Genomic DNA, 14,323 nt, shown 5'->3' with positions numbered 1-14,323 from the left:
TCAGGGAGAGGAAAGCTACCCGCTCCATTTCCTGCAGCACTCTGGGAGATCTGGTGAGATGGGTTTAATGTGCAGTGCTGGGTGGAGTTGGTGGTGGTGACAGACAAGAGGTCAGACTATGCTCTCATGGTCCCTTTGGGCCTTAAACTCTGACCTTGAGACATGGGGTACAGACAGGGCTTCTCTCTCCTCCTCTGCACTAACCTTGGCTCCCTTGGGTCCTGTGGGTCCACGCTCCCCCGGAAGACCCGAGAGGCTCCCTTCCATCACATCTGCCTGGAGATACAAAAGCACAGTGAGAGGCAGCAGCCCAGGGCCAGCAACTCTGCTGCCAACAGCACCGAGAACCCTCCATGGGAATCTGGTCTCCTAAAGGGCACCTGCCGACCCCTCTGCCCACATGCTCTGGGTAAGATTCCTGTTTGTCCCCTGGAGCCATAGAAACTGCCAGACCAGATCTGACTGATAGGTCCATCTTGCCCATGGGTCAATGGCCAGACCCAGCTGCTTCAGAGGAAGGTACAAGAAACCCCATAATTAGCATCTCTGGAAGAACCTACCCAGCCTCTTCCAGCCCTGGGCATAGAGTAGCTGGCTGATGCTGTGAAGCAGCAGGGCTCGTACCTCCTCTATGTTCTGTACTAGATCGAATGAAGCTGGGTGTCCCTTGGGCCCACTGGGTCTGGAACGTCCCTTTCAGGGCCCCATCCAGAGTTCAGAGCTGAGTGTCACTGGTGGTCTCCCTTGGGACCCAAGCAGAGCTGTGCTGATCCTGCTAGACAGGCTGAGGGGGACTAACCCTGCCGGGCCTCAGGGGACTTCCCATGGCACCTGCTGATTAAAAGGGCAGGTCCTGGAGCAACTTGGCCCAGCTGCTGTCTCCTAGCTCAACTGGGGCTGCACAATGGTGAGGCCCCTGCTAAATAGAGTGATGTTAGTCACCTGGCTGCTGCCTGCAGTGGCTTCCCAACACCTGTGTCTGAGCTGCCTGAAGAGCAGGACCCCATGATAACACTGGACGATAAGGACTCAAAGGCTCAAGGCCTGGGGAAGGTGGGGGTGTATAGGATCTGCCCTGTGTCATGCTGGCTCTTTTAGTCCTGGCCAAAGAGCGATGGACAAGGCTGTCTAGATCCAAGCAACTCCCAGAGGTGGGAGGCTGTGGGGAAGCATGGGGCATGCCCTTCCCCAACAGCTCAGCATATGGTCTTCACCGCTATCCCGTCCCTGTCATCCCAAGGTGCAGGGAAGTCAGGTCCTTTGCAAACACCCTCTGGTCCCAGTAGGCAGACCTGGACAACATTGCCAGGTGGGAACTCACTCACCTTAGGTCCTGGGGGCCCTGGAGGACCCTGCATGCCGTCTCTGCCCTGAGACAAGACAAACAGGACATGGATCAAAGACCCAGATGATCCCTCAGAGGGCAGAGCAGAAGCCGTCCCCAGGGGAAGACAGCCCTACACCCACAGCCCCGTACACTGACCCTGCAGCAACACCTCAAGGGGGCAGGGTGAGAGAAGGTGAAGGACTGTCCTTTATGCACTTCCTGGCCCGTTCTCCCCACCCTAGTTTGGGCCCCAGATCCCAGGGACCTTCCATTCTGTGCTCCACAGTCAGTGCTCCCTTCAGGGCTGTGGGCACTGTCTCTGATCCCAGCCCTTCAAGGCTCCACCTACTAGCCCAGAGCACAACACAGGTGGCTGATGATACTGCAGCACTGTCAAAAACCTTCCCCTGCTGGTGCATGTGCCAGCCAGCTGGGGACTTCTCCGTGTGCCCTGGGATTCCTGCTGGATTTAGGGTAGGGCTACATGAGGAGTCACTGGACTTTGAATCATCAGTGACATGCCTGGGGGGCACATAAGAAACTACCCCTGCCCCTGGTATTTGGAATCTAGCCCCATGGCCACAGGCAACCGATGGCCCCGTCACCCCCATGGAATAATCCTGAGCCCCCTAACTCAGAGGGTCAGTTTCTCCTACTGGCAATCTCGGATGCATGTGCAGACACGGGCAGTAATAGCTGCCTCTGATCCCACGGAGATACAGATCATGGCACGTTTGCCAGTTATGGAGAGTGCATGATATGGAAAGGTGAAGTAGGCTGCCTGCCTGGTGGGTCCAGGCCTCACTCACCGGCTCTCCCCGATCGCCCTTCTCGCCCCGATCGCCCTGCAAAGCAAAGGGGGGGCCAGGTCAGCAGAGTTGTCTCAGGGGTTTGGTTCTGCTCCCTCCTCCCCTCCCAAGCAAGGGTCAGTAAATACCAGGAGAGCCCCAGCTAACAGCTTTCGGAGCAGTCTCACTGGGTGCCTGAGACAGGACTTGGGGCCTTCAAGCAGCTGAGGTCCTTGCCTGGGAACCAAGAGTCTGGTCACTGTGTAGCACAGAGTCCTCCCGAAAGGATTGTTTCCCCCCTGCACAACCTCCTCAAAAAGGCCCCTAAATCCATGGGCTGCTCCCACCCACACAGGCACCCGTTGCGTCTGAGAGAACAGCCATGGCAGACAGGCGTCACCACATCCTAGGGTCAGGGGGTGGGGAGGAGGAAAGCCCCCTTCATCCCTGTCTCATCCCCTAGCAGCTTCACGCACTGGGCCAGCTGCACAACTGGCCACCACTGACATTCCAATCCTTGTTTCCTCTTCCCCAGGTCTCACTCACCTTCTCGCCAGGCCTGCCAGCCTCTCCGAGCTCCCCGGCCCGGCCTGGCACCCCTGGGATTCCAGGCTTGCCAGGTTCCCCTGCCTGGCCAGGCGGCCCCTCTGGACCTCGCTCTCCGATAGCACGTCCCATGGGGCCTTGGGGGCCAGCAGGGCCTTGGTCACCTTTGTCACCCTTGGGCCCTCTTTCTCCAGGAAAGCCTGTCGCACCCTGCAAGAAACACACCACAACTCAGCTAGTCCCACCGCTGGCACTGACATGATGGGGAAGCTCATGCTTTGGGGCTGGATGGACAGCACTGGAGACAGAGCGCTGCTAGTGGATGGGCAGGCTTCCTTCATGTGTTGCCCCTGTGAACGGGTTTCAGCCCTAGCTTGGAGGGAGCCCTTTGGGGTCAGTGGGGAGTTCAGTCTCTAGCCAGTGAGAGACCAAGTCAGGGCTGGCTGCCAGTGGAGCACTGGGCACAGGAGGCAGGAAAGTCTCACTCGGCCTTGGGCAGCACCAACAGGGTAGGGCTTCACTTGCTAACAGAGTGTGATGGCAGGACTGTGCATGGGGAGAGAAGGGTTAACCAGCAGGGCCCAGAAGCAGCTGGAGTCCACTGCCTTCCCAGGAAAGAAGCATGGAGCAGATCTATGAATTGTCAGGCGCTGGACAGTGAGGGAGGCAGCTCCCCAGAGGAGATGCTGCTGAGATTCATTGCATCTCTGAGGCGTGAGGCAGAGAAAGCCAGCGAGCCATTGGGATTTCCCCCGCTCATCTTCCCCTGGAGACAGGGGATTCCAAAGCCCTGTGTGTGAGAGTCCTGAGGAGAAGGGGCTGGGTGCTCAACACGCCTCCTCTTCTGAGGAAAGGAGGAACCTGGGGAGCTGTTTGCTTGGCCGTGAGCACCGAGGGATTGGGAGAGGCTTGATTTAACCCAGGCCTGAAGTGGGGCCCATTGGGACCAGGTTCAGAGCAACCCCTAAGACAGGAAGTGTTTTATTCCACTGGGTGCTGGCTGAAGAACCCCTCACCCACAAGGGGCAGCAGAGAGGCCCCAGAGGAACTCACCCCTCCCATCTGTACCTGCCCCAACCCTGTTGATGGCTTCACCTCACCTCTTTGCCTGGAGGTCCCCTCTCCCCTGAGTCTCCCCTATCACCCTTTGGGCCTCTCCGGCGGTCAGGGTAGGGCAGGAATGGATCAGTGCTGCCGTCATAGGCTCCAGTGATCTCTCTGAGCGAGGCAATCTGAGAGAGACAGAGCGTGGTTATCACAACAGCGGGGAAAGGAGGGAAGTCCTAGATCCTGGATTGGGGGAAGGATCATCTATCCAGGCCCTGAGCCCCCTGACAGACGCACAACCGGGAGAGTCCATACATCCCTGAGCAAATGCTTCTCAATCCCACCGCTGCACAAGAACAGAGTCTCTTGATGAATGCAGGCAGACACGCTGGGATCCCATGATTTGCTGGGGGAAGGTCAGTGGCAGAGATAGAGAATGGTAGATCTGATCTTCATACTCAGATGACTTCTCCCCCTGGCACACATGGGAACGAGCCCATCGTAACACCCTGCAGCCATGGCCTGCTGGCTAGATCCCCTGGCCTCCCCCACCATTACCCATGGCCCAGTGGCTAAGGACTCCAGGCCTTCACTCCCTTACCAGGCGCACCAGTCAGTATCCCAACCTTCTCCATACCACATGCTCAATGGCTCTGGCTTCCCTCTCGGTTGTGCACTCACCGGGTCCTGGTCTCCTCCACCCAACAGCCTATTAAACAGGGCTCTGGCATCCTCCCTACATCTCAGTCTCCCCTTGGAATCATAGAACATCAGGGTTGGAAGGGACCTCAGGAGGTCATCTAGTCCAACCCCCTGCTCAAAGCAGGATGAATTCCCAACTAAATCATCCCAGCCAGGGCTATGTCAAGCCTGACCTTACAAACCTCTAAGGAAGGAGATTCCACCACCTCCCTAGGTAACCCATTCCAGTGCTTCACCACTCTCTGAGTGAAAAAGTTTTTCCTAATATCCAACCTAAACCTCTCCACCTGAAACTTGAGACCATTACTCCTTGTTCCGTCATCGGGTACCACTGAGAACAGTCTAGATCCATCCTCTTTGGAACTCCCTTTCAGGTAGTTGAAAGCAGCTATCAAATCCCCCTTCATCCTTCTCTTCTGCAAACTAAACAATCCCAGTTCCCTCACCCTATCCTATAAGTCATGTGCTCCAGCCCCGTAATCATTTTTGTTGCCCTCCATTGGACTCTTTCCAATTTTTCCACATCCTTCTTGTAGTGTGGGGCCCAAAACTGGACACAGTATTCCAGATGAGACCTCACCAATGTCAAATAGAGGGGAATGATCACATCTTTCGATCTGCTGGCAATGCCCCTACTTATACAGCCCAAAATGCCATTAGGCTTCTTGGCAACAGGGGCACACTGTTGACTCATATCCAGCTTCTTGTCCACAGTAATCCCCAGATCCTTTTCTGCAGAACTGCTTCCTAGCCATTTGGTCCCTAGTCTGCAACAGTCCCCTTGATTCTCACCCACCATTACCAGGGTCAGGCCTCCCTCCTGCTGGTTTCCCAATGGCCAGGGACAGTATCCCCACCCCAAGTCCCACATTTCGCCTCCCTCTTTACAGATGCCCCATGAGCAGAGCTGGCTGTTGCTTTGCTTCGTACCTTAATCCCATAGGCTTCCAGGGCACGTTCAACATTCTACAAACAGCAAGGGAAAGACAATGAGAACAAAAACAGGGGCAGCCCCCAACCAGGGTTGCCGAGGCATAACCCCAACCTCTATCACTGTCAGCTTTGAGACCCCAGGGCCTTAGCCCTCCCCACATCTGCCAGGGCTGAACTGGTTGCACCAGCAGATGCCCAGGTTTTTTTGCGGGTGTAAGTAGGTTGCCCACTCTGAGATGGATGGGACTGGCCCCACACACAGTGACTTACCGAGACCGTCCCAGGCTCACCACGTTGTCCAGGATCCCCAGGTCTGCCCTAGTCACCATGAGAAGAAGCAAAATGACACCAGATTAGAATAGTTCTTCTCACTGCCCACCTGGCCATGTCACATGGAAACCGCTGGGAAGGACGCAGCAGGATCTTTGGGTCAGGGGGAGGGGAGGGAGGCTGACCTGGTGAATATGGGGGAGAGAGAATCCTCCCCATCTGGGAGGACAGGGCTGAGACCTCACCCACCAGTTAGTGCAATGATGCTGCTCACAAGTCACCACTGCGCTCTCCCTGGGACTGCAGGTCTCACATAGGCCCCGGTTGTAGCCAGTCACTTGCATTAACTCTTCATATCTTGCAGTAAGCAGGACCTACCTGCTACAGCCGGAGTCTGCTACTTCTGCAGCAGTGTCACTTACACTCAGAAAGCGAGCACTTGCCTGAACTACCCAGGGGACTGGATTAGCACATCAGGCAGAGGAAAGGTGCAGTAGTGACTTCTACCCCAGGGACACATGGGAGCCCACGGCACGTTGGGTTAGCTATTTGGATATCAAAGTCCATTTTACACTGTCCCCATTTTCACTGGGCTGCAGGCATTTTAATTAATGCAGAACCACCTAAGCGAAGACGTCGGGGAGTTGGAGGCTGGGACAGCTGGGGCGGTTAGCACCTTAGGAGGTGGTCTGGAATTGTGAAATAGCAAGAGCTTCAGACGGGTTTTGCTGCTAAAATGATCAGCAGGGAAAGAGTTACTATGTTGCTATTAAATTGGCCTCATTAGGTTCCAGAGTTAACAAGGGATTGAGATGAGCGGGACATAGTTCTTTCAGGCTGGCATTGCTGCATCAGCTATGCTTGGGTCACACTCTCAAGCATTTCTTCACAGTCACCAGGGCTAGGAGGAGGCTCCCTTGCCAATGAGAATGAACATTGCAGGGCACTGTTCTGCTGCAGGGGTGGACTCAGCAGGCCTAGAATCACCCTGTTCTTCCTGCTCCCAAGTGGCAGTGACTGGCAAGGGTCTGTTTATCTCAGCTGATGGAGCTGCTCCAGAGCCCCAGGAGCTGCATTCAGAGGGGATACGGTGGGGCTGACCAAGCTCTGGGTTTCCCCACCCCCACTCCAAAGGGCACTGAACGGGGGGGAGGGGAGGACTCAGCGCTGGCGGATTGCCCCTGGTGGTGCTGGGCACTCACCTGTTCTCCTTTGGGTCCAGCCTCTCCTCGGTCACCCTGAAACAGAGCAAGAGGAGTCAGGATCCCCTCCAGCCCAGCGATTGGCGAGTAAAGCCCCAGAGGAAGAGTTCAGCCTAGGCGTAAGCAGGGACTCCTCCAGAGGAGGCGAGGCTGAAGTGATACAGCTTAGGGAGGGCCCTGGGGAGGAACAGTGCCAAGGTACTGAGGGAAGGGCAGATATTCAAGTTCCCTCCCCAGACAGGCAGATGAACACATGAACCAGTGCTCCACCCCCAGCTAACCCAGCACATGGGCTCTGCAGCCTCTGAAAACTTCTACCTGGAACCAAGTCTGGGCCAGACCCTCTGGGAACGCCCACTGGCCTATTGCAAAGCCTATGACACCCCAGAGAATGTGGGCAGAGCTCACCTGGTCCCCACTGCTCTCCACGAAGGCTCCCCAGGAAGCACCTTAGTCCCTCCTAGGCCCCAGCTCTTCCAAAGAAGACACAGGAGGACACTAAGCCATACCCACCAGCTGGGCACAGTGGAGAGCAGGGCTCAGGAAACTCACAGGATTAACTCCGGAGGGCCCAGGGTCTGTGCTCTGGCACAGCAAGCCAGCCGCTTTCTGAGTGGGGTTTGACAGGACAGGCTGTTCTGCTCTGTTCATTTTCCAGTGGCCTGATGGGGGCTGGGAAAAACACTCACCTTTTGTCCGGCAGCCCCAGCGAGGCCTGGAGCACCCTGGAAGGTATAGAAGGAATGTGAGCAGACCCCGGACCTGCGAGCAAGGGGAGAGAGCAGCTTCACTGCCAATGGGTGGGGTCCGCAGGCACTCCCAGAGCTGGGGTGAGGAGACCATGCAGCTTGGGGTGTCTGTGACCACTGAGACTGGGAGGAGAAGCCCACTCAAGCTGGGGTATTTCTCCTGTCCCAAGGTCTGCCTCCTGAGGCAAAGAGCAGGCTGCATGGTCCAAGTAGTCCTGCAGGGTTGGAAGGAGTTTGTAGCTGCAGAGGAACAGGATTTCCCCAGGGACTCAGAGAAGGACCCGGGGTATCCATGCCATGGCACAATGAGCCATTACTCTGCTGTCCAGACCCTGGTGGCTGGTGGCTCTGGACTTGGCCAGGTCTGGTACTTCCACCTCAGCCATGGGCATGTCATCTAGTGGCTAGAGCAGGGTCTGGGAGACTGGAGTCCCAGGCTCTGAGCTCAGTGTGATCTTGGGCCAGTCTCCTCTTCTCTCTCTATCTCTCCCAGCTGTAAACAGCACTAGTGCTCTTCCCGCCCCCAGCTCTCATGCAGGCTATTATTCTTCTGGAGGTTACGCACCTGGCCTGGGGGTCCAACCTGCCCAGGTACACCGGGGACACCAGGAGATCCCAAGGGGCCTGGCACCCCACGGTCTCCTCGCTCGCCCTTGGGGCCTTCTTGACCCTGCCAAAGAAGAACAGATGCATCGGCATCTGGTGCTGTTCCCCCTTGGCATCACCCCCCAAAACCCTCTTACCCTCACCTCTTACCAGTTGAGAGGGCCTACAGACAGGTACTACTGCCAGATGACTGCTGAAAGGCCTGTCACTGTCAAAGAGTGCTAGCACCCTGGGGTGCCAGCAGAAGGCACGTACCTCCCCCTGGCACTATCACCACCTGCTGTGGGTGGGACCAACATCTTTTAGTGATGCTTTAATGGAGGTGCCAAAAAGGGAGCCCAAGAAACAACTAGGGCCTGTAAGCAATAAAGTCACTGAGGCCCCAGTCCCACCCCAATTCATTCCCATCCATCAGCATCTCATTAGCCAGAGCCGGGCCCTCCTCTGCCCTTTCCAGCTAAGCAGAGCCTGCCACCTAAACCCAAGCCTCTATGAGCCATGGAGCACAGAGGGCGCAGGTCCCCGCATACAGTGTGTGGTGGGGGGAGGCCTCAGGATGCCGCCTGCACTCCCCTCCCCTGCTGGAGGGTAAAGGTCCCGAGGCACTGGAGAGCAATGATGCACTGGATCAGTGCCGACCACCCCTGCCTGCCTATGGGCAGCAAGCTGGGGAGACCCATCAGACTCACCTCCAGGTTTGCTAAGTGTGGTCTCTGCCACTGGCACCACCCAGACGATGCAGCCCCCAGTGTGTTGGATTATTGGAGCAGAGAGCGGAGGCCTTAGTGACTGTGTAGGCAGCACATGGGAGAGTCACATGTGGAGCCACCAAACAGAGAGACTCTGCATCGAGCCCCTAGGCTGGGGGGCAATTTGTGACTGAGGTAAATCCAGGGCAGGTGGAGGAAAAGGGGAGTAGGGTGGAATCACAGGTACTTACGTCTCTGCCAGGGGCTCCAGCTTCTCCTTTGTCCCCCTAATTGGGAAAAGCCAAGAGAAAATGGCTACCTTACAGCCTCATTCCATTTTCAAATGAGACAGCCAAGGGGACTCAGGCAAGGCCCAGTCACTGGGACCGGAACCCTCACCCAGAGCCTGAGTCTGTCTTCCCAGTGGCCCCTCTCCTGTAGCCAGCAAGGTCTAGGACTGCTACTTAGTGGGGAGAAAGTAACATCAGGCCTGACCTCACCCACCCCTCCTGCTGGGTAAACAAAGCTGGAGCAGATCAGAGCTGCATGCTGGCACCAGGAGGCAGCTGCTGCTCCCATAGGAAGTACATGGTGAGAGGTGCCTAGCAGAGACAATGGAGCAGCAGGGGAGTCTGTCCCACAGGGGAACCCCACCTGCTAGGCTGCTCACAGGCCTGGCTATCAAAGGGGGCTGCTAGTCCAGGGGAAAGGGGCCCTTTAGCTGATTACCTTCCTCCCATCTTCTCCTGGAGTCCCATCTTCTCCCTAGGAGGATAGAAACCACTAGTCAAAGCCCTGTTCCACATACGCCCTGCACACTATGGGGCTGGGCCCTGGACGGGTGTGGGGAGAGGTCCCAGATCAGACTGTCACCTCCACACTGGGGAGCACAATCAGGGCCAGCTCCAGGCCCCAGCGCGCCAAGCGCGTGCTTGGGGCGGCATGCTGCGGGGAGCGCTCTGCCGGTTGCCGGAAGGGTGGCAGGCGGCTCCAGTGGACCTCCCACAGGCATCCCTGCGGAGGGTCCGCTGGTCCCGCGGCTCCGGAGGAGCATACGCAGGAACGCCTGCGGGAGGTCCACCGGAGCCGCGGGACCAGCGAGCAGCAGAGCACCTCCCGTGGCATGCCACCATGCTTGGGGTGGCGAAATGGCTAGAGCCGGCCCTGAGCACAATACATTCCCTTGGGTCCCCCAGGCCTCCTGATATCTGCCACACAGCCCTTAGATGAGCCAGGCTCCCTCAGGGCTGGAGCTGAGGAATGGCACTGGCCCTAGTGGTTACCCATGGCACACTGGGTGCCCACACTCTTGGCTTGAGAAGCCCTTTGCTATGCCCCTTTGACAACCCATCAGTGGAAGGTCCTGGCAAGCTGAGGGCCTGTTACAGGGGTTGCCAATATTTGGTCTGTCAGGTGGCGGCAGGCACCAGTCTGGTAAGGGAAACCCCCCTTCCCTGCCCCATGCTCAAGGAGCCCTCTGCCTGTATTCAGTAGAGTCTCAGGGACCCTGTAGCTTTACAGGCAGCTGTCTCTTCCTCTGTCCCCACCCCATTGCCAGGGCAGCTCCCTCTCGCCCAGGCAGGTCCTTGCAAATCAGGCCTAGAGACCCTGTGTGCCACAGCCAGGAGCTGCCCTTCTCCAGCAGAGGCTGGCTCCCTTACTCACGTTCTTCCCATTCAGGCCGGGTTTGCCGTCATCTCCGGGTTTGCCCTGGAAGGAAGCGCAGGCTATTAGAGTGAGGGGCCTTCCACATGCTTGAGACAGCAGCAGGGCCCCCCATAGGCCCCTCTGGATTCACCCCGACCAGCAGGGTGGCTGGAGTTCAATACTGTCATACCAGGGCAGCAGCTCCTAGGGGAGGCTGGGTCAGGCTGTGAGCCCTGCCCAGAGTGATTAGCGGGGGCATGACAGCAGGCAGCTGACTGGAGAGAGACAGACCCAGGGTAACAGCATGGGCTGAGCTGGCAGAGCAACCAGCCAAACGGAGCTGCTGGGAGCTAAGGGCTGCCCCAAACCTGCCTGACAGATCAGGAAATTCTGGGCAAGCAGCCCCAGGCCCGAGCAGGCCTCACATCAGACTTGGGTTAGGCTGCTCGGGGCAAAAGGATGGCCCAAAGGGGCAGCATGAGTTCTGGGAACAGGCCTCCCAGAGCATTTGGGACATGGTGTGAGGCAGGGTCACACCCCACAGGGCAAGCACATAAGGGTGAGTGGAGACCATGGATGAGAGGCTGCCGGAGAGCAGGAGTGACCTCATAAGGGGGTTCCAAAGAGGATGGACCTAGACTGTTCTCAGTGGTACCCGATGACAGAACAAGGAGTAATGGTCTCAAGTTGCAGTGGGGGAGGTCTAGGTTGGATATTAGGAAAAACTTTTTCACTAAGAAAGTGGTGAAGCACTGGAATGGGTTACCTGGAGGGGTGATGGAATTTCCTTCCTTAGAGGTTTTTAAGGTCAGGCTTGACAAAGCCCTGGCTGGGATGATTTAGTTGGGGATTGGTCCTGCTTTGAGCAGGAGGTTGGACTAGATGACCTCCTGAGGTCCCTTCCAACCCTGATATTCTATGAGTCTAAGGAAACCCCTGGTAGGGAGGCAAGGCAGGGGGTGAGTTATCTCGGGCCCTGCCAGTGCAGGGCAATGCCAGAGGAGGTGCAGGGAACAGCCAGCAGGGATGGCCCACAACAGCCAACCAAACTACTTACAGCTAAGCCTGGTGGTCCTGGGGGGCCGATGGCTCCTGGGGGACCTTGCTCCCCTCGCTGGCCTGGCAGCCCCTGCAACAACAGAAGATCAGGTGAGAGGCAGATCCCAGCTGGGTCACAGGCAGACACGAGGGGCAGCAGCTCAGCACCAAAGGGAGAGGAAGACTGGTGACTGCAGGGGTAAGTAGTGCCCTCGGGCCAGGGACTCTGCAGGGTCAGATGGCCCCCAAGAACAGCTCCACCATGCTCAGGATTTCAACACAGCTCCAGGCCTTGGGCTCTCAGGGTAAAGCATCAGTTGCTGATCAGAGGAAGGATACTGGAATGGATGGATCCCTGTGACAGGGAGGTGGGGCACAGAGTAAGCTGAACCAATGCTCTGCTCTGGTGATGCCTGGGCCCATTGCTGCAGTGTTATTCAGATTCTGGCCTTGTGCATGAGACTTCGGGGTGCCTCAGGGAAAGGGGGGAGTGAATAAGCCCCCTGCCTCGTGTGACCCGCCACCCCTCAGAATCAGGAGCTCTGTACTTACATCTCGGCCGGGATCACCCTGCTTGCCTGGATCACCCTAGAAAAACAAGAGAACATAGCTGTGATCATTGGGGCTGGGCTCAGGCCTGACTCTAGGGCCTGGCCACCGCATGTCAGGGTGCTGCTGGGGGCTCCAGAGAGCCTGGCTCACATCACAGCATGAAAGCAGGAGAGGTCACCACCACAAAGGCACCTCTGCTAACAGGGCCCCCAGACTCACTGGAAGGGAGCAGCTGCCACCCAGGGAAAGCCAGCAGCCCCCCTGAGCTATCCCAGCAGCAGGCACTCAGGGGGCACGGACTCAAATAAGCGCAGGGCACTGCACGGCTCAGGGACACAGAGCCTCCCGCTAGGCACCGACTCAAATCCAGCTCAGGCTCCATGGGCTCTGTGGCTGACGTGAGCGAGCTGATGGTCTCCATCCATCCTCAAGGACAGGTGCCTGCACCACTAAGTCACCATTACAGCTGGCACCATCTGGTGCCCTTGTTGGCATCTCAGCAGAGGCCAAGGATTGGGTGGGTCACCCTAGAGACTGCACATCCCTCCCACCCTGGGGTATTACTCCAGGGTGCACTGGCACAGCTGAGGCAGCTGTCGGCCTGTATGCGGAGAGCCCCACACGGCCCTGCTAGGCAACGCCTTCACCTGCCTTCCTACTGTAACCCTCAATATTGAGGCAGCTCCTTCAGCTACAGCTGGGGGCCTGGAGAAGGGGTCTCCCGGGTACCTGTACACCCTGCTGTCGGGTGGCGGTGCTATCAGGGGCAGGTCACGCTGCCGGGCGTATGTTACATGGCTAGTAGGACCTGGCGATACGCCGAGACTCCGGTTAGTGGCTCTCCTTGCAGGGAGCAGACCCTCTCCTAGGCCCCTCCGAGGGGCAGCCTCACTCAAGGAGGATGGGATTCCCCCAGCCAGGCCACACTTACCCTTTGCCCCGCGGGGCCCATTTGCCCAGGTTTGCCATCCAACCCGTTCCGGCCATCCAGCCCCGGAGGGCCTCGGTCTCCCTGAAAGAGAGCCAGGCAGTGACAGCTTCACACCAAGGCTCCCCTATTCCGACCTCCCCCGAGAGCACAGGCCAAGCAGCAGGGATGCATCCCCCCTCTCCCACGAACAAGGCAAAGAGGCCCTGCCAGCTGCGCGTTCTGCTGAGAGCTCCACTTATAGACATGGTATGGCCCAATGGGGCCCCTCCAACACACCCCAGCTACACTCTCCCACTCACCCCATGCTGGGCCCAGGCAGACCTGGCATGTTACATGAAAGGGAAGCTCTTACCTTGTCTCCTGATTGGCCTCGGTCTCCAGGGTCACCCTGTAGGGTAGGAAACACAAGAGAACACAGCTGGTCACAAGGTGAGGGGCAGAGCCAGCCAACATTCCCCAACACCTGGGTGGGGAGCAGGAAGTGCTGCATCCCTCCAGAGCAGCAGAGAGGGCAGGGAACAGGGACTCACCCGAGCTCCGGGGGGACCTCTGGGGCCTTCGATCCCCTGCAAGAGGAAGGAGATGGTTCTGCTCCAGGAGTGTCAGGAGGAGATGGCTGGGGCCCACTTTCCCCCATATACTCATCACCCTACCCCTCACCACATGAATACCTGAGAGATGAACCAGTTCCCTGTGCAGGCTCTCCCCACATGTGTATGCTCCCCAGAGGTACCAGCCCCCAGCATGCTCCATTCATACGTGCACCTATGCCCCAAACCCAGTGCTACAGACTCCCCAACCCCTGCAATACACGCCCCCCCCCAATGCAGCCTCCCCACACTCACTGCTCCCCTGGCAGGCACATCCCTCCCCCTTCAATATATGCATCCCTTCCCTGTGAGACAGCGCCTTTATTATGTGCTCTCAGGAGCTACACCCAGCGCCCCGCTCCCTCTGCCCTACCCCGCCGTCCCTCCCTTAGAGCTCAGTTTGCAGAGGCTTTCAATCCAAGGGCATTTTAGTTCCAAGTGGCACCTCCTGAGACAGATACCCCCAGGCACTGGCACCTACCCTTTCTCCAGGCAGGCCAAGTACTCCAACCTCGCCCTTCGCGCCCTTCATCCCATCCTCTCCGGGGTCCCCTGGCTCCCCCTGAAATGGAAACAGACAGACAATCAGAACAGATTAAACACGGGACCACAGATGTTCAGTGTTTTCAAGCAGGTGGACCAGCTCTGTCGCTTCCCTGGAACCAGACTGTGCTGTATCCTCCTCCAGATGCACTCCCCAGAGTCA

General features: G+C 57.7%; 1 protein-coding gene across 2 annotated transcripts in view; it reads right to left on the bottom strand.

Annotated features, from left to right (window-relative positions):
• Positions 1-14,323, bottom strand: part of COL7A1 (collagen type VII alpha 1 chain) — a 92,047-nt gene that overhangs the window by 8,073 nt on the left and 69,651 nt on the right. For both annotated transcript variants that reach the window (XR_004001358.1, XM_030570521.1), the window contains exons 61-79: positions 14,099-14,179; positions 13,558-13,593; positions 13,380-13,415; positions 13,028-13,108; positions 12,097-12,132; positions 11,564-11,635; positions 10,525-10,569; positions 9,589-9,624; positions 9,111-9,146; positions 8,130-8,234; positions 7,505-7,540; positions 6,816-6,851; positions 5,614-5,661; positions 5,341-5,376; positions 3,762-3,893; positions 2,662-2,871; positions 2,137-2,172; positions 1,326-1,370; positions 205-276 (exon numbers count right to left, since the gene is read on the bottom strand). Coding sequence is in view for 1 of the 2 variants with exons in the window: in XM_030570521.1 (XP_030426381.1) it covers positions 205-276; positions 1,326-1,370; positions 2,137-2,172; positions 2,662-2,871; positions 3,762-3,893; positions 5,341-5,376; positions 5,614-5,661; positions 6,816-6,851; positions 7,505-7,540; positions 8,130-8,234; positions 9,111-9,146; positions 9,589-9,624; positions 10,525-10,569; positions 11,564-11,635; positions 12,097-12,132; positions 13,028-13,108; positions 13,380-13,415; positions 13,558-13,593; positions 14,099-14,179 (1,215 nt within the window). In the remaining variant the exon portion in view is untranslated. The remainder of the gene's footprint in view (positions 1-204; positions 277-1,325; positions 1,371-2,136; positions 2,173-2,661; positions 2,872-3,761; positions 3,894-5,340; positions 5,377-5,613; positions 5,662-6,815; positions 6,852-7,504; positions 7,541-8,129; positions 8,235-9,110; positions 9,147-9,588; positions 9,625-10,524; positions 10,570-11,563; positions 11,636-12,096; positions 12,133-13,027; positions 13,109-13,379; positions 13,416-13,557; positions 13,594-14,098; positions 14,180-14,323) is intronic.

Source organism: Gopherus evgoodei, chromosome 7, assembly GCF_007399415.2.
Source record: "Gopherus evgoodei ecotype Sinaloan lineage chromosome 7, rGopEvg1_v1.p, whole genome shotgun sequence".
Lineage (NCBI taxonomy): Eukaryota > Metazoa > Chordata > Testudines > Testudinidae > Gopherus > Gopherus evgoodei.
Note: the sequence above shows the minus strand (reverse complement) of the source record. Positions and strands in the feature narration are given on the sequence as shown.